We start from the raw sequence: 22,688 nt of genomic DNA, 5'->3' as shown, positions 1-22,688 counted from the left end.
CTGTGCACCAGGTAACCTGGGGCAGAGTAAAAGTTCCACAACCTAGAGGGGTTGATGGTGGGAACTTTAGCATATTGCAGTATATATCAGGTTAAGTAATTTTTAAGTTATATTATCTAATTTTAACTGTTACCCTCCCAAAATGAGCAAGTGGATTAAACTACGAAGAAGTCATGAATTGAGATAATAGCATAAGTACAAGAAAACAGCAGAGCTGACACATCTATTCGTACCTAGCAGGTGCTCTTAAGTAAAAATACAAAGTAAAAATAAAGACGATCTAATCTGGCCTAACAAAAAGCCAGCTTCCCTCCAAAAATATTCAAAATTATCAAAAAGGCTGATTTGAAACAGAGAGATATGGATACAGCTCATTTTTATAACAAAGCCCCCCAATTCTTTGATACTTCTCTATCAGAGGAGAGGATCTATGTCCTTCCTCTCTACTCTGAGCTCTGCAGAAGTGATGCTCTGCAAGTTTGCAGGCCCAGGCCTTAGAAATTGGTAGCTGCTTCTTTCTGTCTTTTGAGATGCTCACTCTTGGAACCCAAACACTATTCTGTGCAGAGGCCCATGCCACATGCAGGTGCCTCTGATGAAAGTCAACATCAACTGCAGACAGATGAGTGAAGACATCACCAGATGACAGCCCCAGATACCGAGTCATCCCAGTTTACGAGTCTTTCTTGCAGAGGTTCCAGACATGGTAGAGCAGAAACCAACCATCCCTGCTACGCCCTGTCTAAATTCCTGGTACATAGTCCATGAGCATAGCAACAGCTAGTTTACACCATTATGTTTTGGGGTGGCTTGTTAAATAGCAATAGACAGATAATATGAACATCTTTAAGATATAAGGGATGATATAATATTTCTCACATAGAGATATCCTGAATCAAATTATTTTTCTAAATAGTAAATAGATACTGTTAAAGTTACAATGGGCATTAATTTAAGAGAAAAATAAAAATGTAGAAAACCATATTCAAACTCTGATGAGGGTCACTGCCTCACAGGTTATCAAATAAAAAGACAGATCTGACGGATAGCCTTTAAAATTTTTCATGATATTAACAGAAATACTAGAGTTCGGTTTCCAAGTTCATTCACTGGACATTTACAGAGTACCCACCAGTGCTAGGCACCGTTCTAGATATTAAAAACACAGCAGTGAACATAAGAGGTAAACACCACCATCCTCATAGTTCTTACATTCAGTGGAGGGAAAGAGACAAGAAACAAGATAAGGAGGCATGTTAAATGGTATTAAATGCTGAGGAGAAATACAGAGCAAGGAAGGAAGCCAGGGAATGTTGCTGGTGGTGGTGACAATTGGGAAAGTCTTGCCACACTGAGGTGACTTTATGTCAAGACCTTAAAGAGGTGGGGAAATAAGCCATGTGGGTATATGAGGAAAGAGTATTCCAGAAAGAGCAAACAATAAGTCAAAGGCCTTGAGGCCAGTGTTGCTGGGGCTGGTTGATTGAGAAAGCAAGAAAGTAATAAAAAATGAGGTCAGAGAGCAAACTGGGGGCCAAATGGTGCAGGTATACCTTAGAGATAGTGGGAATTTGGGTCCAGACCACTGCAATAAAGTGAATATCCTGATAAAGCAAATCTCATGAATTTTTTGGTTTTGGTGCTTATAAAAGTTATGTTTACACTATATTATAGTCTATTAACTGTGCAAAGCATTATGTCTAAAAAAAACAATACACATACCTTAATTTAAAAAATTCCTTATTACTAACAAATGTTAACCATCATCTGAGCCTTCAACGAGTCGTAATCTTACCTTTGATTTGTAAAAAATAAAAAAGCAGTACCGGCTAAGCACAATAAAGCAAAGTGCACTAAAACGAAGTATGATGCCTGTACAGGCAAATTTTGGCAAAAAACACATCAGCTCTGAGGTGGAATCAGGAAAAACAAATTCATCCAGAGCAGGAATGTTCTTGTCTATTTTGTTCACCGATTCATCTCCAGCACCAGTAACAGTGCCTAACACCTAGCAGAATGAATGAAGTCTGGGCTCTTTTACTTAGCAGCTAATAACCTTTTAACAAATGACTTCAATTAATTAATCTCTAAAACTAGAATAATCATCCCTTCTCACTTTACAGGGTCTCAGTGAGAATCAAGAATAGGCAAGTATTTGGCGAACTACAGAGCACCATATATAGTTAAGATCCTTACACCATTACTGAAATTTTTAATAGCAATTATTAACAACAGTGATTTGCTTCATTAATTCTGATTTCTGAATCAATATCTCCCTCCATCTGTCATGGAACTGGGGCAGAGCTACCTTTCCTTCAGCATCAGGGAGTGAACTTTAAGCACTTTAAAAGGCTTTTGTAAATGAGTGGCAGTAATTATGATGTGATAGTTACTCCTACCAACTTTTCCTGAGATTCTCTTGAGAAAAATGAGACAGATCCCATGCGAAGATTCTACACCCTTTTGTAAAACTCAGTCTGTTTGCAAATCTTTTTTTTTTTCCTGTCAAAATCCAAGAACACCTCATGAGAATGCCTAGACAACTTCCCACATGTCTTGTTCCTCACTTAAAGCTACACCAGATGGTTGAAAGAAGGGGGAAAAAGGAACATGAGAAACACTCTCAAAATTGAAAAGACATTTTTTAGAGGCAAACTAACCCAATCATTTCAAATCTCCTGAATCCCCGTAGGAACAGAAAATCCACTCCCTAACTCACTCTAACTGGAGACAGCTTCAATTTTTTCATCTGTATATAGGAATAATGTCATCTTCTTAAGGATGCTTCCATTCAGAAATAAAATAATGCATATAAAAGCATCTGGCATATGCTAAAGCTCACTAAAAGTTGGCTGAATCTGGATATTCTTCATTTAGTCAACAAACATTAAGCCAACAACTACAATATGCCACTCTAGGCATTGGGAAAGGACCATAAACAAAAAGGACAATCTTGGTATCTCCTGTACCTTCCTCCAATAGCCTGTTCTGTTCTCTGGAACTGTATCTGGCTTCAATACCTCCTCCACAGAATAGAGTCCCTTGGGATTTTGCAGATAGCTATCAGCGTACCATTCTTCCCATCCCACTTTCTCCTGTCTAAACGAACAGCCGCAGTTCTTTCAAGGCGTAAGCAAGGATGTGGAAACAAGAGCTAACACAGGGCTGGGTGGAGCGAAGGCGAGTACCCAGGCGCCTCCGCCGAAAAAGAAATCAATAGAACCTCAGAGACTCCAGCTCAAAAATCAACAGAGGCTGGTCTAACTCAGGTGTGTCACTTGACACTTCTCCTGGGAACGGCCACCCTACCCAACCCTCCAGCCCCGAGAGAGGTCCCTGCTGGACGCAGGGGGTACCGACCACCCAGGGCGTCCTGGACCGTAGATGGTAGCTGAAGGGTTGGCTAAGGCACTCACCCTTCTGTCCTTTCTTCTCCTTCCCAGTTGCCTCACGGAGAAATCCCAGCATCATTCTCGGTGTTTCCAGGCTTTTCCTATTCCTGGCCCAGGCCCCTCCGCCCCCCGGAGGCCCCTCTGGGTGCTGCCTCAACGTACGCCCTCGTCTCCCTACAGATGCTGCCTCTCCCCAGGCTTCCCACCCAGGACAGCCAGCGCCCGGCTGCACTCACCTGCGACCCCAGCCCCGGCCCCTCCATCTCTCCAGTGGCTCGGCAAATTGGCGGCTGCAGCCCGCTCGCCAGCGCGCCTCCAGCCGCCTCTACCCCACTTCCTGCTCATGGCCCCGCCTCCGCCCCGACCCCGCTCGCGCCCTCTGCCGTCAATCGGCCTCGTGAGAGCCAATCCCTGCTCTCCTCTCGGGTGGGGGCGGGACTTTCTTGCCACCAGGGAGGAGAACGGGGAACCGCGAGTCGGAGGCCCCGCCCCCAGCCCGCCACCAAGGTACATTTCCAGCCCCAGGTCAAGACTGCCCTGCTCTCTCAGGTAGGTAGGTGTCCACCTGACCTTCATGCCTCATCCTGTTTCCTCTCAGATGTCAGATCAGGCTGTTATTTCAACAACTACCATCTACTGAGAGCTACTTATAGTTACTTAATAGCTAGGTGACCGTGTGAAAATCTGTTACTTTACCTCAGTTTTGTCATCTGTGAAATGAGGAAAATAAAGGGTACCTACTTCTCAGAATTGTCAGAAAGATTAAATGAGAAAAAGCATGTAAAGCCCCTCAGTCAGGGTTTGATATATAATAATTAACAAATGTTAGCTAGCTATTAAAACATTTGCCACTCTCCACTTCCGCCATCTTCAGCAAGTCGCTTCCACAATCTGGGGTTCTGTTTTCTTCATATAAAATGGAAAATAGATAACTTCCACAGTTTAGGCTAGAGGAGGATTGGGCAAGAGCCTCCACCCCCTGCACTCCCCAGGCTCCTTTAAGATCAGTGCCTAAGGAGTTGGCATCTAAGTTCTGTTCAGCTCAAAGGACAGCTATGAAGCTAGGATAAGGCTTGGCCCCTTGCCCTTGGGGAGCTCCAGTGGGGCAGTGGGGCTCACCTACCTCAGCCCCCATTGGAGTTTTTCTAGACCAGCACTTAACACGGTCTTCATAATTATTCTTTAATATATCTGTTGCCAACTGGACCAGATGAAGACCTTTAGAAGTTATAATGGAAAGAACTGAAAACATGATTCCCTTATTCTATAAAAATAATACTGTATCAGAAAATAAGTGTCTTGAAATTAACAAAGTGCTGTTTTTGCCATGATAATATAATACAGTAAAATTGTTAAAATGTTTAATTTTTACTGTTATTACAATAGCACCCCTGCCTGTTGGACCCACCAGCCATGAGTTTTCCCAAAAACCTGTCCCCTTGGAGAGTGAGAACCATGTTGCATACATCTCTGAACTCCCAGTGCCCAGCACAGCACTAGGATGTGGGAAATGCTCAGTAAAATTTTACTGAGTGAATAAGTGCATGGATAGGTGTGTCATCAACGTCTACGATAGAAAGAAGGACAAACTGAGTCATAAATAGAAGTGCAAGCGACTTCCTCAGAGAGCCAGAGGAGCAAGCAATTAATTTGGACAGGCTAGGATGAAGCATTGGCCAAGGCTTCACAGAGGAGAGAGACTTTGGGTATGGTCATTTTGCTTAGCTAATAAGAGCTCTGTTTATTGAGCACTTACTAGTTATTAACGCCTGTGCTAGCGTTTTACATACATTGTGTCTAATCTGTGAAGTGGGTGTTATTTTTCCCATGGTAAATGATGGAGAAAATATTCAAACCCATGTCTGTTGCTGCACAGTGCTTTGGCTGAAGAAATTTGGTTGTTTCACTTTAAAAACTGAATTAGAGGATGTTTCTGAACTTGAGGAAGACTTGAAACCTGCTATTTCAGTGTTTCTGCACTGATATTCTAACATGTTGGAAGATTCTGGAACAAATAAATGTTTACATTCTACTCTTTAGCAAGGCTCCTGCTCCCCTCTGCTCATTTGCTTAATGCCTCTACTGAGTTACCTCAGACTGGGATAAGTACATGCATAACTAAAGGCTATACGAAAGCAAACCCAGTGAGTCCTGAAGTGCCATCATTATCTCTCATCTTTGAAAATGCCTTTGAGTTGTGTACATACCACAGTAGAATAGCATGATGTGTGAGAGTACGCTTCCTGGAGCAGACTGCCTGGACCAGAATCTCAGCTCTAGCACTGAGAATGCTCTTGAGCGAGTTGCTCAATCTCTTTGTGCATCTGTAAAAATGAGATGATAAATAATACTTAATTCACAGGGCTGCCGAGAGAATTAAATGAGCTAATGTATGTAAAATACTTAGAATTAAATGAGCTAATTTATGTTACATGATAGGTACTATATATAGGTTAGGTCCTATAATCACTGTCATCATCCTCATCAGGAACTGGTGTTTGAGAGAGCACTGAATGGACCAGCTGAGTGGTGTCATGCAAAGGGCCTTTGGGATAGAGATTCAATAGATCTGACTTCTAGTCCTAAATTTGCTTTCACTTACTGTATGTACTAGTTTGCTAGGGCTGCTATAACAGAGTACCACAGACTGGGTGACTTACAACAAATTAATTTTCTCACAATTCTGGAGTGCAGAAGTTCAAGATCATGGTGTTGGCAGAGTGGTTTCTTCTGAGTCCTCTCTCCTTGGCTTGTAAATGTCCATCATCTTCCTGTGTCTTCACATGGTCTTTCCTCTATGTGCCTATCTGTGTCCCAATCTCCTCTTCTTATAAGGACATGACTCATAATGGATTAGGATTCTCCTATATCACCTTATTTTAACTTAACCTCTTTAAAGACCCTACTTTCAAATAGTCACATTGTGAGATTCTGGGTATTAAGACTTACTTCAACACATGAATTTGCATGGTGGGGAAAAAATTCAGCCCATAACACCATGTAACCCTGGGAAAATCACTTTCTCTCTCTGTGACAGTTTCCTCATTTGTAAAATGGAGCTGAAAGTGGCAGCAAGAAGCACTAACCTTAGTTGTCCCTCTCAGCTTTGATTGTGTTATTTCCCCAACTGAAACTAAGCTCTACCTCTCCAATGCCCACAGTACTTTTTTAAAAATCTCTTTTGAATGACACTATTTCCCTCATTCTGCAAATATATAATACCAAGCAGCATTCAATGTTGAGTAAGACAAAAACACCTATTCCCTGACTCCTTGAGGCTTACTGCCTAGCAGCAAGTGACAAACTTAATCAAACAGGCTAACAAATACTGACCTCTTAGCGTCAGCCTTGTAGTTCTTGGATAAGATCTTCTTTCCTCTACTTGGCCATGGGCTCCTGGCACACAGTCAGCTCAGTGTCCCTCGCCATGCTTTGCATAAGATCTGGCATGTGCTAAAGCCTAAAAGAAATACTGTCCAAACAAACGAACAAGTGAATGAACACAGCTGAAGTAATGGTTTACAAAAGTAAATCAAAGGCAGTTCAGCTTCATAAATCACTCTAAGGAGTGCTGACTTCACAATGTTTAACATTTCTTGGCTTTGAAATAAAATTCCACAGTAGGGTTTGCTAATCCCCACTGTCACACTATGGGCAGCAACTGACTTCATTCTGACTGAACTTGTGATTCTGGCCTTGTTTCTTCCACAGCCCTGGAAAGGGCAGAGAGTGCATGCGAGTGTGAGTGTGAGTGTGAGTGTGTGTGTGTGTGTGTGTGTGTGTTTAAACAAGGGCTTGTAATTACTTCAACACTGACACCAAAGTGATCCTTTGAAATGTCAAAAATAATAATAATAATAATAATAACCCACACATCTGTCAGAACAGAGCTTCTCACAGCCACCAGTTAGGATAACCCCTGTGCTCTCTGGTACCAAGCCAGTGAGGCTGGGCTGGGGACGAGCGCCCACTGGGAACACTTTAGGCAAAGAATGTTTATCGAGCTCCTACTATGTGCACAGGCTAAAGCATATGAGTGCAGTGGTAGACAGCACAGTCTCTGCTTTTCTGGAGTTCAAGGCTTTTGGGGAAGACCAATACTGATAGAGATAGATTTTTTTAAAAAGAAGAAGTAGAAATGATAAGTGCTGACAAAGAAAAGTGCCAAGAATATAACACAGGAACTCACTATAGCCTGGAGGAATACAGTAGGGTAGAGGGTCCTTTTTGTAAATTCATAAACTAGCTCAAAAGGACTTTTCCAATCTCTTTTATTTATAAATGGGGAAACAGGCTCGAGGAGGGAAGTGACTTGTCCAGGATCACCCTGCAACTTAGTGGTGAAGATAGGATTGGGGTAACTCTTCTGACCTCCTCTACGGCTTTCTCACCAGCCCTCAAGCAGCCTCAGCTTTCTAACTGTAACCAACCTTGCAGATTCTCTGGGCTGTGGGTTGCAGGACAGGGCCTAGCATTTTGCTTGATTCCCTGTCTTCCATCTATGAAAAAGCTTCACAGTTAAAAAAGGAAAATGACTCTTTCCCTTCATTTTATATACAAATAGCCAAGATCTGGTGATGAGATACTCTAAGAACCACAGTTAATACAGTCTGGATGAGGAGACCATGGTATACATTTTATATTTATAAGATTATAACCTGCCAGATTAACCAGATTCATATGAAGCAGGAAGTATTCCTACTATTTTTTTTTTTTTTTTTTTTTTTGCTGGTTGCTGTTTTGAGCCTTAGTCACCTGCTTACAGTCACACATTTAAATACCAGCTCCTCCGGAAAATTTTCTGGATGTGTCAAATTGTGACAGCAATAAATAATAAATCCACCTTGACTCTAACATAGGTGTGGCAAGACGCCCCTCTCCACCTTCTACATTCATCCATTACAGCTCTGTATTTATTGGTTTACATATCCATCTCCCCCTGGTCTCTGTACTCTTCAAAGACACTTAAATATCACTTCTTCGCAAGGCCTTCCTGGAGTCCTAGACCGAGTTAGGACCCCCTAGTAAGTGCCCCCATAACACCCGTAATTTTCTAATAGCACGCATAGAATCTTACTAAATTCACATTTTGCATATCTATCTTCTCTGAATACTATAAGCAGTTCTGTGAGCACGGAAACTGGCCCTGTCTTATACATAGATGCATTCCCAATGCACAGCCAGTACCTGGCCCATGGTGCCGCTCAGTATTTAGTAGCTGAATGAATAATCAACCCTATAATTATTCATTTTTACTTATATCCTTGGTGCCTAGCACATTTTCCAAATGTTGACTTAAAGAATCCCACTTAGATTGAGACTTATAACATCCCAATGAAATATGCAGAGTGGGGCTGGCATTTCACTTTCTAGACTGTGGCTTGGGGAGCTTCAGCAATTGCCACAGGGCATCAGGCTAGAGACTATGGAAGAGCCCAAGCCCAGAACTGTCTCCAGTGTGACAAGGCTATGGCCTTGCCATTACAGTCACTGACAAGAATTAAGTTCAGGGCCTAGGAACTAGCTATAAGTTCAGGTCTTTTCAAAACTTCATACAAGTATTTTTTCAAAGCTATTTTTAGATTCTTACCTACTTGAGGAACTCAAGGTGGGACATGAGTTTCAGAGGTTCATTTTTTGTGAACTCTTAGTGAGAGACCTTACCACTTTGAGCCTCTAGGCTCTCATCTATAAAATAAGAATAGTAATAGAACCTATTTAATAGAGATGTTATAAGGATCAAATGAAAGAATGCATGTGATGTGCATACAGTAAGTGCTGTATAAATGTTGGCTATAACTAGCTGCAAAGGCAACAGAGAAAAACTGAGATATCAGCCTTAACATAAATCAGGAACCAACTCTGGAATATTCATGACTTGATAGGAAATATAATGACCAGTGTTCCACTGGCCAAAATTTATTCCTTGTTTCAACAAGAACATTGGTTTGTGGCATTTAATAGAAGTTATTGTTCTTCTCTTTCCACCGCCACCCTGCCCTACACACTAAACTATTGTGTTTATGAGAAAAGCTGCATGAACCTCAGCTCTGCTGTCACCGGTGGATAAGACGCTGATTAAATCTGCTGTTAGCTGCTGCCCGTTGGGCTCCAATTATAGCAGCAGAGCTGTGTCCATGGTAACCGGCCAAACTGGCTTGCTGTGGTACAAGTTATTTAAGAATATAGAAGGGACCATGGGAGGCCAAATTGGTTAATTGTCATCTCAATTTCTAAATGAAAGAATTCTACACTGTGCTTTGTATAGATGGGGAATCCATACAAAATCTGGATTTCCCAAACTGAAGGCACTGAGGTCATTCCCAAGGCCCCTGAGTACCTAACAAATCTGACTGCTGAAGGTGTGGATCATCAGTGAAGGCAGTAAATGAGATGGCAGGGGAAGCAGAACACTGAATAAAATGATGGAGTGAAATTCTGCCACTCCCTTCAATTATCTGCAGTTCCCTATTGCCTGTTATAAAGTCCTTTATGGGATTGGAGTTGAGCACTAAGACCACCTCAGAAATCAAGGTAGCCACAGACACTATTTTCTCTGTCTTGTCTCTGTGCCTGTGGACATCTGTCATATTCTCTCTGTAGAGCAGGGCTCTCTGCTTACTCACAGTTCCTCCTTCCCCACAACTTCTGCTTGCATATGACATTGACTCCGACCTTGACTCTATAAGGTTTTATAGGCCCAGTACTGCTTGTCACTGTCTCTGTGCCTCTTCATTCAGACTATTGAAAGGGAGAATCCACTTGGTTGTTATTATTTAATGGCTTCGATAGCTCCAGTCACTAATCTACCCTGACCAGTCAGCTGTAATAGAGCAGCTTGTTTTTGTCATGATTACCAAGGATTTAGATGGGGAAAATTCACAGAGATGGGGACCCACATCATCTGAAATTCGTGAATCAGAGATTCATTTACCCTTACAAGTACACACATTTAGCAGGATGTATTACAGACAAAACAGAAACTGGATGATTTAAAAGAACAGAAGTTTATTCTCCTCTCACAGTTCATAAGACTAGGGGTCCTAGATCAAGGTGTTTACAGGGCCACACTCTCTCTGAAGTCTCTAAGAGAGGATCCTTCCTTGTCTCCTCTTAGGCTGCTAGCAATCTTGTTGTTTTCGGTTTCCGGGCACATCATTCTAATCTCTGCCTCTTTCGTGGCATTCTCTCCATGTGTTTCTCTCTGTCTCTCCTCTTAGAAAAACAATGATTAGACTAGGGCTCACTCTGATTAAGATGAATATGAGCTCATCTTAAGTTGATTACATCTTCAAAGACCCTATTTCCAAATAAGATCACATTCCTAGGGGCCAGGGGTTAGGATGTCAATGGATCTTTTTGAGAGACACAGTTCAACCCACAACAGAGGGTAAGAGCAGCAAGGAGAATTGATTCCATCCCTGTGCATCCATCTGAGAGGTACTGAGAAAACAGCAGTTTCAATATAGGAGTAGGCAGACGTGAGCTAGAGGTAATTCTGAGACAAGAGGCACTTCCTGAAGGGAGATGCCAGCGTAGAGTGAGATAACGAGGAACTTTGGACAACCAGGAGGCAGTGAAGGGAATTGAGTTACTAGATGGTTGGGAAACAAAGCATCAGGAAATGAGAGAAGATGTTACTTACATCAAAACATGGCCCAGGACCCAATGAGAGGATGTCATGGGAATCCAAATCCAACTCCTCATGACACCAAGGACAGTGCCTGATAAATAATAGGTACTCAGGGGATTTTAGTGAGAAAAGGAGAGAGAGAGGGAGAGGGAAGAAGAGGCTGGGGGAGGAGGAGGGAAAAGAGGAGAAGAAAGATTGGTTGTGCTGTGCCAAACCTCCCATGATCCTGGGGCTGGGGTGACTACCATTCTCTACGTGACCTAAGCACTCTAGCAAAGCACTTGTCTCACTTTACGGCAACCACCTGTATTTACTTGTCCACCTCTGCCTCCAGTCTGTGACCCTGAGTCAAAGGTCTGTGTCCTTTCTGTACCCCAGAGAAGTCAGACTAGACGCCTCCAATTCTGCCCTCTCGTCAGCCCCTCATCTCATGCCCCATCTGGGTCCTTTACCTCAGGCAATTTGTTTAGAGTCTGAGGCAGAATATTAAAATCAGTAAAAATATCTTCAACCAATCAGAGTAGTTTTAATTGGACAAAAATGGAGTACTTTTTAAATGATAAACACAAAACTGAAAACTCTGGAAAAAATTGAGGCAGATTAAAATGCTTAAAGATGCATAAATGTTTGCAGAATGTTTCTATGGTGTATCCATATTATCAGTATATGGTTTTTGTGGCTTCTTTTTTACAACCACTGTGTCATTTTGACTTAATTTTTAAAAATCAATTTACCATCTAGAGATGACCTGGAATCTTGGATCAGCCTTGCAAGGATTTTAAAGTCCGGAACTGGGGTGGACAGAAAGCAAGCAGTAATTTCATAGTCATAGGATCTTTAAAAACCCTCTACCCAATCTGCTCCCTGAGTCAGGATTCTCTCACTCTCCACATCTCTAAAAGCAGTTGTCACTACCTCCTTGAATGCCCACACTACCTTCTATCATCTTGGTTATACCGAGCAGAAATTTACCTCACTATTAACTTTCATAGTTGGCTCTGTTTCTGGCTCACGGGGCCACAAAAATTCCAGTGAATTCTCTCTTTCATCTCACAGCCTATTAGATATTCAAATGAATAATGATACCCTAAGTGTGCTGTTCTCCTGGTTAAACATCCCCAGTTCTTTCAACCATTCCCCCATTGGTGTGAAGACAAAGTGAGGGAAATGCTGCTGTTTGGGGAGCCTGTCAGAGAAAGATTTATACCTTAACTCTTACCAAGTAGCTCTGTACCCTTGGCCAAGTCACACAATCTTTCTGGGACTCTACTGCTATTTTGTAAGGTTGCGAACAAGACTAAATGAGAGAATGTGTGTAAAACATCTGGTATAGTATGTGCCTCATAGTGAGTGCCATTCTTGTCATGGGACCAGGGAAAACTTTTTTGCAATCACTCCTCCTTCAGGAGAATTCTACATAAAAAAAGAATAGGGTTGAGATATCTAGATGTAGAACGAAAACTGGGGCAGGTATGGCCTAGCCAAGAGAGCTGGTCAAAGATGGACTTGGAGTCTAAAAGCGGTAAAAAGGCGAGTTACAGGAAGCCAAAGAAGGTTCTGTAAAATAAAGATGAAAATGCCTGCTTCATAGTGGTTGGCATCATGAGGAACAAATTACGTAGTGTACAGGAAAGTGCTTTTTAGAATGAAGGCTCCCTCGTGCTCCCAGAACACTTGGTGTTTCACCTCTTTGTGTTATAATGACCTGTCAATGTGTCTATTTCTCCCCTACAGACTGTAAGCTCATTGTGGTGGGAAAACTTCCACTGGCTAAGTGCCTCTCCCCCATCCCAGGTGGTTCAGGTGAGACTGTCAGTGTCAGTACCCTGCCTGCTGTGAGCCATAGATAGAGCCGAGTCCATGAGCCACACCTGACCAGTTCAGGTACTCCATCTGTTTGTCCAGAGGGATTGATTCACCCTATTTCCTTTGTGCCCCACCAACAATGAGTCCCTAGAGATATGGGATTCTGTCCTGCTCAACCTGTTTGTTCCTGCACAGTTTAATATGCACGGCCAGTGCTTAATCATTTTTTGGACTTCTTGGGGTCAAGAAATAATGCCTTCCAAAGTGTCCTACAATAGATGATTGGGTAAAGAAGCTGTGGTACTTATATACAATGGAATATTACTCAGCCATAAGAAGAGATGAAATACTGCCATTTGCAACAACATGGATGGACCTTGAGATAATAATGCTAAGCGAAATAAGCCAGACAGAAAAAGTTGAAAATCACATGATATCACTTATATGTGGGATATAAACCTAAAAGCAACAAAGGAACAGGACAAACAGACAGAGACTCATGGACATGGACTATAGACTATTGGTTACCAGTGGGTAAGGGGTAAGGGAGGAGTGGGGAGGTAGATGACAGAGTAAAGGGGGTCAAATATGTGGTGACAGAAAGAAATCTAACTGTGGGAGGTGAACACACAGTGTAAATATATATATGCTTTACTGTTAAAGTGTACAGCTGAAACTTATTGGATTTAGTTAACTAATGTCACCAAAAAATTTAATTAATTTAATTAATTTAATTAAAAATAAATAAATAACACCTTTTTTCCTCCGCCCAAGTTCAGAATGCATTAAGAGAGACACACACAAAAGTCAGACACATAGAGATAGAAGCACTAGCTCTATTAGAGATATTAGAGAAAGGAGTTTAGATCTCCTAATCAATGGATTTCTAGTACTCTACCCCCTTAATTAGAGGCTTAACCAATCAATTCTTGGTGGTTCTGGACCACTGCAAGTGTTGGAGTATCTGGGCATTTGGATTGGAGTTGAAGGGGTGCTCCCTGCAGGCAGGTGTATCCCAAAGGAAAGAACAAGAGACTGAACTGAGTGTCAAAATTTTGGCTCCCAAACTGTCTTGTTAGATAAGACACCTCTCTTCCCTTCAGGATGGGGGAGGGAAATGGATAGGGAGGAATAGAGAGAAGTCATAAGTGTTAGTTCAGCCTCCCTCCACGTGAAAACACAAAGCCAGGGGAAAGGAGAATTTCCAAAAGGATTGGTTGAATGAGTGAATCAATAAGTAAATGTTACTAATGCTGCTCATTCTTCATCCACCATTTGATCATGTGTTGAGGAGTCTGAAGCTGTTGCAAGGTAGAGACCCTCTGCTGTAAATAACCATCATCACCAGGCCTGCCACCAAGACCTAGGGCGCAGGGAGGATAATGGACAGCAGCATGTTGATCACTTGCTGAGATACCCCTCAACTGCTGATATGACTACAGGAGACCCCTCCTGAGCCGTTCCTCCATACCCAGCCGGCATGGATTTCATTGGTTGTATCTCCCCAGGGCTTATCACAGTCACACTGAGGAAGTAGTCATCATTTTTTCCAGGATTTTGCAGCTACTAGAATAAATTACCCAGTCTCAAAAACAGGATCCCCACCCCCTTGCTGGATAAAATATTGCATTTGCTTAGGATAGAGGAGTTTGGTGTTGTTGGGTAGTAGTGAAAGTGTATGATGTATCAGCTCAAGTGGGATTCCTTTAGAGTTTCTGTATATAATGACAGCAGTGATTGGAGGTAATGTTAAGCCAGAGTTTAGTTAAGCCATGGCTTAAACTGAAAGGCCACTGAAGTCTTGCTCATTCCCAGCCGTTCTGGTGCCCCAACACAACTTGAACCTTGATTCCCAAGGATAACTGGGGTCGGGCCTAATCAGCCAGATGAACACACTTTTGTCTAAAATTCTTTATTTTTTTTTTATTATGGTGACATTGGTTAACAAAATCCAGTAAGTTTCAGGTGTACAATTTAATAGTAAGGCATATATATATATATATTACATATAATATATGTAATAATTATATATATATAATTATTACATTAACATACTCTTAACACTACTTTTTTTCTTACCCAGCCAGGTATGAAATGGCCAGGTTCTTAATCTCTCCCAATAAATGTCTATTAGAGATTACCTTGATTCAGCAAGTACATAAGGAAGGTCGAAGAGGAGGCACTGGCTTTGACAAGGCAAGCTGTGTGTGTCCTGGGAGGCAATATGGTCAATGAGAAGGGGCCGATGCCTAGGAGTAAGGTTTCTACCACACATTAACTCCCTATAGACCACTGAACTTAGATTCTCTAAGCCTCAGGTTCCTCATCTGTGAAATGGAATGGGGAGAGGCCCAAGTAGAACTCCCAGAACTACTGGACAGCCACCAAGAATCTTCACTGAGGCTCTTTTGACAGTGATTTTTCTGATTACTCTATGTCTTATGCATCTTCTTGCAGCAGATGTTTTCCCCTGAGTGTGGTGTGTGTAGAATATATTTTTTAAAAAGTGGCACAGTGATTCAATTTAATATTTGTATTGTGATTATCTATGACAGCCATCTTCTGAATCTGATTTATTGCTTCTACTTTGCTGGCCTTGGAAACTAATTCTGCCTAAATATTAATTTTATAGCAGGCTGAACTTTTGCTTCTTTATCAGCTTCTTCCCAAAGGGAGAAAAACTGCAGCCCTAACACCTTCAAAACAAACAAAAAACACTCCCAGAATATAGAGATAAACTTTTCCCTTAGAATGGAAGGCTCACATTTGTTCAAAATGCTATTATCTCATCCATGGGCTACTGAAGATAGACTAAAGAAAACATCAGACAAATAACTGTTCTTGTAGGAAATGGAGTAGACTGATTAATTCTTAATTATTATTTATGTAAACATCCTTGCATAGTAAACATCTAAGTGTAGTCTTAATAGACATTAGATTCTGCTTTAAACAATCTGCTCATTATGGAGGTCTTTCCTATTGGCAGTGAAATCCATGTGTGGGAATACATAGTACTTGTTATACGATACATGTTCATGTGTATTTTCCAGAGCTCAGAAAGATTGTCAGGAGAGGGGAAATTAATACTTAGTGTATTAGCTTCCTGTGGCTACTATAACAAATTACCACAAACTTGGTGGCTTAAAACAACAGAAGTTTATTCTCACATTTATGGAGGCCAGAAATCCAAAACGAGCATCACTAGACTGAAAAACCAGTATCAAGGTGTTGGCAGGGCTGCAGGCCCTCCAGAGGCTCTTGAGAAGAATCCATTCCTTCTCGCTCCTAACTTCTGGTGACTGTCAGCATTCCTTGACTTGTGGACTCGTCTCTGAATCTCTCTCTGCTCTATCTTAACGTCACCTTCTCCTCTGTGTGTATGAAATCTCTTTCTGCCTCTCTCTTATAAGTGTGCACATGAAAGTCTTTAGGGCCCAGATAATCCAGAATGTTTTCCCCATCTCAAGATCCTTAACTTAATCACATCTGCAAAGACACTCCCCACCCCACCCCACCCCCTGCACACATCTTTATGCCATATAAGGTGACAGTCACAGAATCCAGGGATTGAGATATGGATATTTTTTGGAGGGCCATTTGCTGCCTACCACACTGAGCATCTCCTACCTGTATCTGTATACTTGCACTTCTTCTCACAAGACTTCTATGAGCAACATGCAGTAGGAAAAAACCCTGAGCTGGGAATCAGGAAACCTGAGTCCAGTAACTCTCCAGCACAGGTGCCATCACTCTGTTTCTGTGCTCAGGGTAGACATTGCTTACTAAGAACGGCACTAGTTTTTGCTGAACTCTTGGACTTGACCTCAGAATCCTCAAAACAGTGTTCCAGGAAGTCAACGTGATTCAAAGGCTGTTTGCCACCCATACCTTGAACCCTCAGTTTCCTCGTGTATAAAATGGGAATACTCCCTGCACATCTACCCACTAAGGACAGTGTAAGGATCAAATGACATAATGGATGGGACTTTAAGCACTTAGTGAATGCGTAAAGCAGTTGACTAAAGAAGACAAGTCCCCAACAAGAACTCATGGGGACACTGTCAAGGAGTCCCTTGCCAGGAAAGTAGAGGGCTCTCAGTGCAAGGAAATTGTGAAGGTCAGGTTCAGCATAGTGAGTGTAGGTCTGAAACGTAGATGATCATTTTTCTCTTTATTCCTCCAGTCAAATAACATAAGCAGACACAGTCTAAGCAATCGATAAGGATAGCTTAAAAATAACATCTCTAAGCATGAAAATCTTGTGCTAGTGTTTGCCTGACTCATAGTAGCCATCTGGTATGTGTCAGCCTGAAGTCAGGACTATAACCACTTGACAGGCATCCAAGCACCATCAGCTCTGTTCAAATTATAGCAACCGTTCAAGGACTATTGAAAATAAACTCCACTAGGAAGTCTTCTGTGATATGACAGGAAGTTCTCTTTCTCAATTCCTATGCACTTTGTCATATGCATTTCAAGATTTCCTTAGGTAAGCACAGAGACAAGTCATCCTGTCTCCACAGATGTTTCATGGGCTCTTGCCAAAAAGTCTTTAAGTGAATTCCCTAAAACCCCCTCCAGGATTTCAAAGTGTCTCCTCTTTTCCTTCCCACTAGAAATACTACCCCTCAACAGTTTAGTGACCGCTTTGAGTGACAGTTCCAGGTGGGCTGCTTTTACTGGGATCTGGTTCTACACTTGGTTCTGCTACAGACCAGCTGTGTGACCATGACATGCTCTGAGACTCAGCTATTCCTCTATAAAATGGGAAAAGGGTTGAAGCAATGCCCTCCCTGGCCCTCAGGGTTGTGGGCAATGACTAAGAACACAGACTTTGTTGCATACAGACTGGTTCAATTCCCTGCTCATTCATATCTAGTTGTGTGACCTTTGGAAAGCTGTTAAACCTTGCTCAGCCATATTTTTCACCAGTAAATTAGGAATAGTAATGCCTACCTTCTAGGACTGTTAGTAGAGATAATATGTGTATAATGCTTAGCATATTACCTGACATCTAACAAGTGCTCAATACATGTTAGAAAGAGTTGTTATTTTAAAGGAAGTGCTTTAGTTGAAAGAAATGGTATTGTCAGGCAGGAGGTACAGCTATGCAGTACAGAGGCAGCTGGGACGAGACAGGAAGCCCAGGAATAGGCAGGTCCAGGAAGAGGGATTTTGCAGGCAGGTCATGTTGAAATAATCTTAATGATAATAATAAACACAGATAATGGAATTGTCCTAAGTAAACTTATTTAACTCCTGAGCAATCCTATTGGTAAGGTATTCTTTCTACAGATGAGGAAAAAGAGGCTCGAAGATGTCAAATGACTTGCCCAAGTTCACATAAAAGATTAGGACTTCAAATCCAGGTCTGTTTGTCGTCATAGCCCTTGCACTTAACTACAAGGTAAAATGGCATGTGTAAGTTCCTAGCACCATGCCAAGAACAGACGTTCGACACTTCTTATTTCCCTGTCCCTGGTGGAAGAGCAAGAGTATGACTGGTACCGTCCTGGGCAAAGCTGCGTTCTCACCTCAGGAGGGGAACCTTGGGGAAGTGAACGTTCCACGGGGTGGGTAGAAGCAAGCATGTTAAAAGTATGATCCTTTGAAACATCTCTGAGCAAGAGGTGAAATACAAAGTGAAGCTGCTCTAATTTATCTGGAATTAGCTACAATTTTAAACCCTTGCTACAAATAAAAACCTCCAAGTGTCCCATATTCCAAGTTTAAAGCCAGCCCTCCCCCCATACTCCCAAAGGTTGAGTGAGAGGGACCAGGCAAGCAGAACCAGCACCATCTCCTAAACTTGGGCAAGGCAAGAGGGGGTAAGAGTTGGTTTTTGGAGAATGCAGTGTTTGAAAAGAGCGGTTCTCTCCTTGCTCACCTCCCCATGGGTAAGTGGACACGGCTCTTGACTGGCTTCTTTCTCTGCAGCAGAGGCCCCATGTATTGGCTGTGAATGCATTTGGATGCAAGTAATGGAAGATACGACCTGCAGTGCCTTGAGCTGGCGGTTGCTGTATTAGTTCATATTGGGCATGCTCAACCATGCCATCAAGGATACAGGCTATTTCTTTACATTCTACCATCCTTCATATGTTGGTTTTTGTCCTCCAGGTTGTCACTTTATGGTTGCAAAAAGGCAGGTTTTCTACTGTTTAAGGCAGGAAGAAGGAGAAAGGACAAAGGACACTCTCCTTGGCCTTTTGTCCCTGCTCCCTACACACACGTCTCATGTTTCATTGGCCAGAACTAGGTCACTTGTTTGCCCTAAAACCAATCACTGGCCAAGTGGCATGAGAGTACTATGACTGGCTTTGACCAATCAAAATTTATCTCCTGGAGTTTAGGGTAAGGGCCTACTCTCCTGACAGCGTGGGATCTCTGTCCTCTCTTTTTGGGAGGTGAAGAAAGGGAGGTGTAAAGGCCACTGGGCAGGCAGGATAATATCTGCTCCACTTCAAGAGAACCAGTAGCAATTTGGGTGTCTATAAAAAGGGGACACTGACATCCCGTTCCCTAACTGGACCCTTGCTGGGTGCCAGTCTAGCCTGCCTGCCCCAGTGCCATCAGATTTGGACAGAAGAACACTGCAAGGAGCTGGGCCAGGCTAAGCAGAAAGGATGCAGGAACCACTTCCTGGACTTCTGGATTATTGAGAGATAAGGAAGATGACTCCCACTTATGCCGGATGTCTAGAGTCAGGGACCAAAGAGGAAAGATGAGATTGGGGGTTGTGGGCTTGTTGTGACCATCACTGATGCAGCAAAGAGTCAGCTTGTATCCAGGGCATGCAGTGTGAATTGAGGCCGCACAAAGAAGTTACAGTTTGTAGAGGAAGAAGCAATTTTAAAAGCCTCCACCATCTGACTAACTTCTCTGTGTCCTGCGCCGTTTTCACACGGTTTGCCTCAATGCCTTTCCATCACGGTTTTAACAGCCACCACGTCAACACAGTACCTTCATATTCCCCTCACCCTCCACTCTAGTCTCTAGCTGCTTCTGAACCCAGCCTGATAGGAACTGAGAATATGGTCAACGTAGTTATCAAGTACAAGGTAGAGACCCCAACTGTGGTGGCAAGCAAGGGCATGTTCTTAGAAGTTAACAGAACCAAGGCTATAAGCACGGAAGTTCAAGGTCAGCTCCTTCCCTGCACTGAGGCAGCAGCTCCCTGTATAGAGTCAGGCTGCAACATGTCTAGTTGTATATAATGCAAAGCAGACAGAGACAAATGCTCTAACAGACAATAATACTATTTTATAGATGGATAAACTGAGGTTCAAAGAGGTTAAATGACTTGTCTCCAGGTTACACAATCTGTGAGTGACAGAGCTATCTATCCTGTCCACATCTTTTGGGGTCTCATACTTGGCTCTTTCTGCCACACCATGCTGCCCTGAGATTCCAGGAAAGGAAGAGGTAGTCCCAGTCCCCTCCCCTCCCACCAACATTTCTGTCTCTAATGGATTTACCTTTTTGGTACAACTATTCAGCTCATTTGGCATCTCTATGAGGAAGCCTCACCTCACCTTTCAAACCTTTTCCTCCTGAGAGTCCTTTTGCTCACCCGGAGGCTGGGTGAGGAGGGAAGTAGCTATGGGGCCAGTAGGAGACTTTGGAGGTTACATTATTAGAGGTATATAAATTGGTACACATTTTCTGGAGTTGATAGCAATGTGTATCAAAAGTCTCAATATTGTGGATGTGCCTTGATGCAGCAATTCCACTATGAGAAGTTTATCCTGAGGAAATGATCAAAGAAGTATATAAAAATACAAACAAGTGCAAAAAAAGAAAACCAAAACAGAGTCTAACAGGTTTTAGTAAGGGATTAGGTAAAGATAGGATATCCATACAGTGTAACACTATGCAGTCTTTCAAAGTGATGATTAGTTCTACATTTATTGTTATGTAAATAAACATAGCAAACCAAAAAATTGGTCAGATGTGTAGCATGTATAATATGATCTCATCTTTTGTCAGCTGACTCGTGGTTTAGTTAACCCTCCCCTTCCACCTGCAAAATCCCCAGGGCTGATGCTCAGGCCCATTGAAGGTTCCGGGTGGAAGGCTGTGGGCCTTTGTACCCACCCACTTCTGCCCCGACTAAACAGCTCATGTGCTTAGCAGGAGTTAGTTATGTAGTTCTCTAACTCTTTATTCCAATTTACTTGTTATTATAATTTCATAGTTAAATATTCTATAAATTGAAAAAAATAATGAGTGAAAACAGAAAAAGCTACTACAAAAAACTAAGTCAAATGCTTTGAAGAACTTAATGCTATTGTGTCGGAGATAGGTGACATAGTTAAAACAGATTGTGAGGGAGGTTCATAAAAATTCAAGGTTCTGCTTCGCAAATATTTTAAAGTTTTCTTTCTTCTTCAAAGAAGCCAAAACAAGAATTTGGAGACAAAAATATTATGGTGTCTATATAAGAAAGACAAAGATGAACTCCCTTCAGCAGAGTGACAGTGACATAAAAGGCTATATTAAAACATTGATATATTTTAAGCTAAAGTAAAGATTTAAAAATGTATATTTATTGTTATTATTATTCCATATTTCAACTAATATTTTTTGCTTAAACCACTAAATACTGGTCCGAAAACTATCACATAAAAAGACTTCTGCTACATAAGTCTAGAAAAAGGAAGGATATAGTGATATATCTGGAAAGATATGGTGAAATTATGGTTGATTTTACTCTCTTATTTGTACCTTTCTACACTTTAGAAATAAGAGTATCTATGACTTTTATAATAAGAAAATACCACAAAGCCATCACCATTTTTGGAAAGGAAAACAGAAATAGAACCTTCAGGATTAAGGAACAAAATGCTGATGATTGTGGGGTACCCTGAGGAGATCCTGTCTGTTTTCCCCTGATGACTAGAACTATTTGGATTATTTTATTAAAAGTCCTAATAGTGATAATGAGTTTGGCTCCTTGGTTCAGCCCCATATTAAGGGTCAAGTGATGTCAGCACTCAGACATCTCAACATATTTAACTACCATGGGAAGGAGACAGAGGAACTTGGAGGAATAAGTCTTGGGGAGGAAATACAGGCTTTCCCAGGTGAAGCAAGTGGAGGGGACCATGGATCAGCAAGATCAGAATCAGGATGCAAATGGAGGGGGACAGTTCTGAGAACCTCAGTTTACTTTCATTTACAGAGGTTACAGCGAGTTACTAAAGTCACATGCTGGCAGAGGTTCCCTTGCATGAAGATGGGCTCAATTTCCTTGTATAAATAAAAGCACAATCTTTATTTTTTTATAAATATAACTTTCTTTATAGGAACTTTTAAATAATTATTCATTCTTGACTTACAGAAAATTTGTTGAAAACCAACTTTTGATCATAATAACTAAATTGAAAATTATAATAAAGTTGTTCAAAATCTTGCTTTAAAAAAATGGAAACAAAAATCTGCTCTTATTCCAACAACTTTCTACAATATACTCTGCTTCAGTGCTGGAAAGGTTAGTACAATCAGTCATGAGGAAAAAAACCTGACAGGTTGGAGTCCTGCCTTTGGAAAAGGATTATTAATTGTTCAAGGACATTTAAGGGAGATGGAGTTTAGTGGAAGCTAAAAGAGAAAAGACTTAAAGCTCTTTTGGAATGAATAGTCAAGGCAAGAGGTCACTTATGAAAGCAAATGGAAGTCATCATTGCACACAGTCTAGCTGTGACTGGCACAGGGACACTGGTCACACTGGAGCACTGGGACATGCAGAGGAGCAGAGATGAGGCTGGATTCCACCTTCCCTCTCAGTTTGCTGTTGGGAGCAGTGGCAGGTGTCTCTCTGGGATTAGAGCCCCAATAGCAATCAATCCATTCCT

At 41.9% G+C, this 22,688-nt stretch overlaps 1 protein-coding gene across 2 annotated transcripts in view; it reads right to left on the bottom strand.

Annotated features, from left to right (window-relative positions):
* The window catches only part of ZDHHC13 (zDHHC palmitoyltransferase 13), a 42,827-nt gene extending 39,073 nt beyond the window's left edge, over positions 1–3,754 (bottom strand). The window contains exon 1 of one of the 2 annotated variants that reach the window (XM_039865555.1): positions 3,629–3,754. In XM_039865555.1, the coding sequence (XP_039721489.1) occupies positions 3,629–3,655 (27 nt within the window). In that variant the 5' untranslated portion in view covers positions 3,656–3,754. The remainder of the gene's footprint in view (positions 1–3,628) is intronic. The other variant, XM_039865556.1, reaches the window with a different exon arrangement.
* Positions 3,755–22,688: the final 18,934 nt, after the last annotated feature.

This window comes from Pteropus medius, unplaced genomic scaffold, assembly GCF_902729225.1.
Source record: "Pteropus medius unplaced genomic scaffold, Ma_sr-lr_union100, whole genome shotgun sequence".
NCBI lineage: Eukaryota > Metazoa > Chordata > Mammalia > Chiroptera > Pteropodidae > Pteropus > Pteropus medius.
Note: the sequence above shows the minus strand (reverse complement) of the source record. Positions and strands in the feature narration are given on the sequence as shown.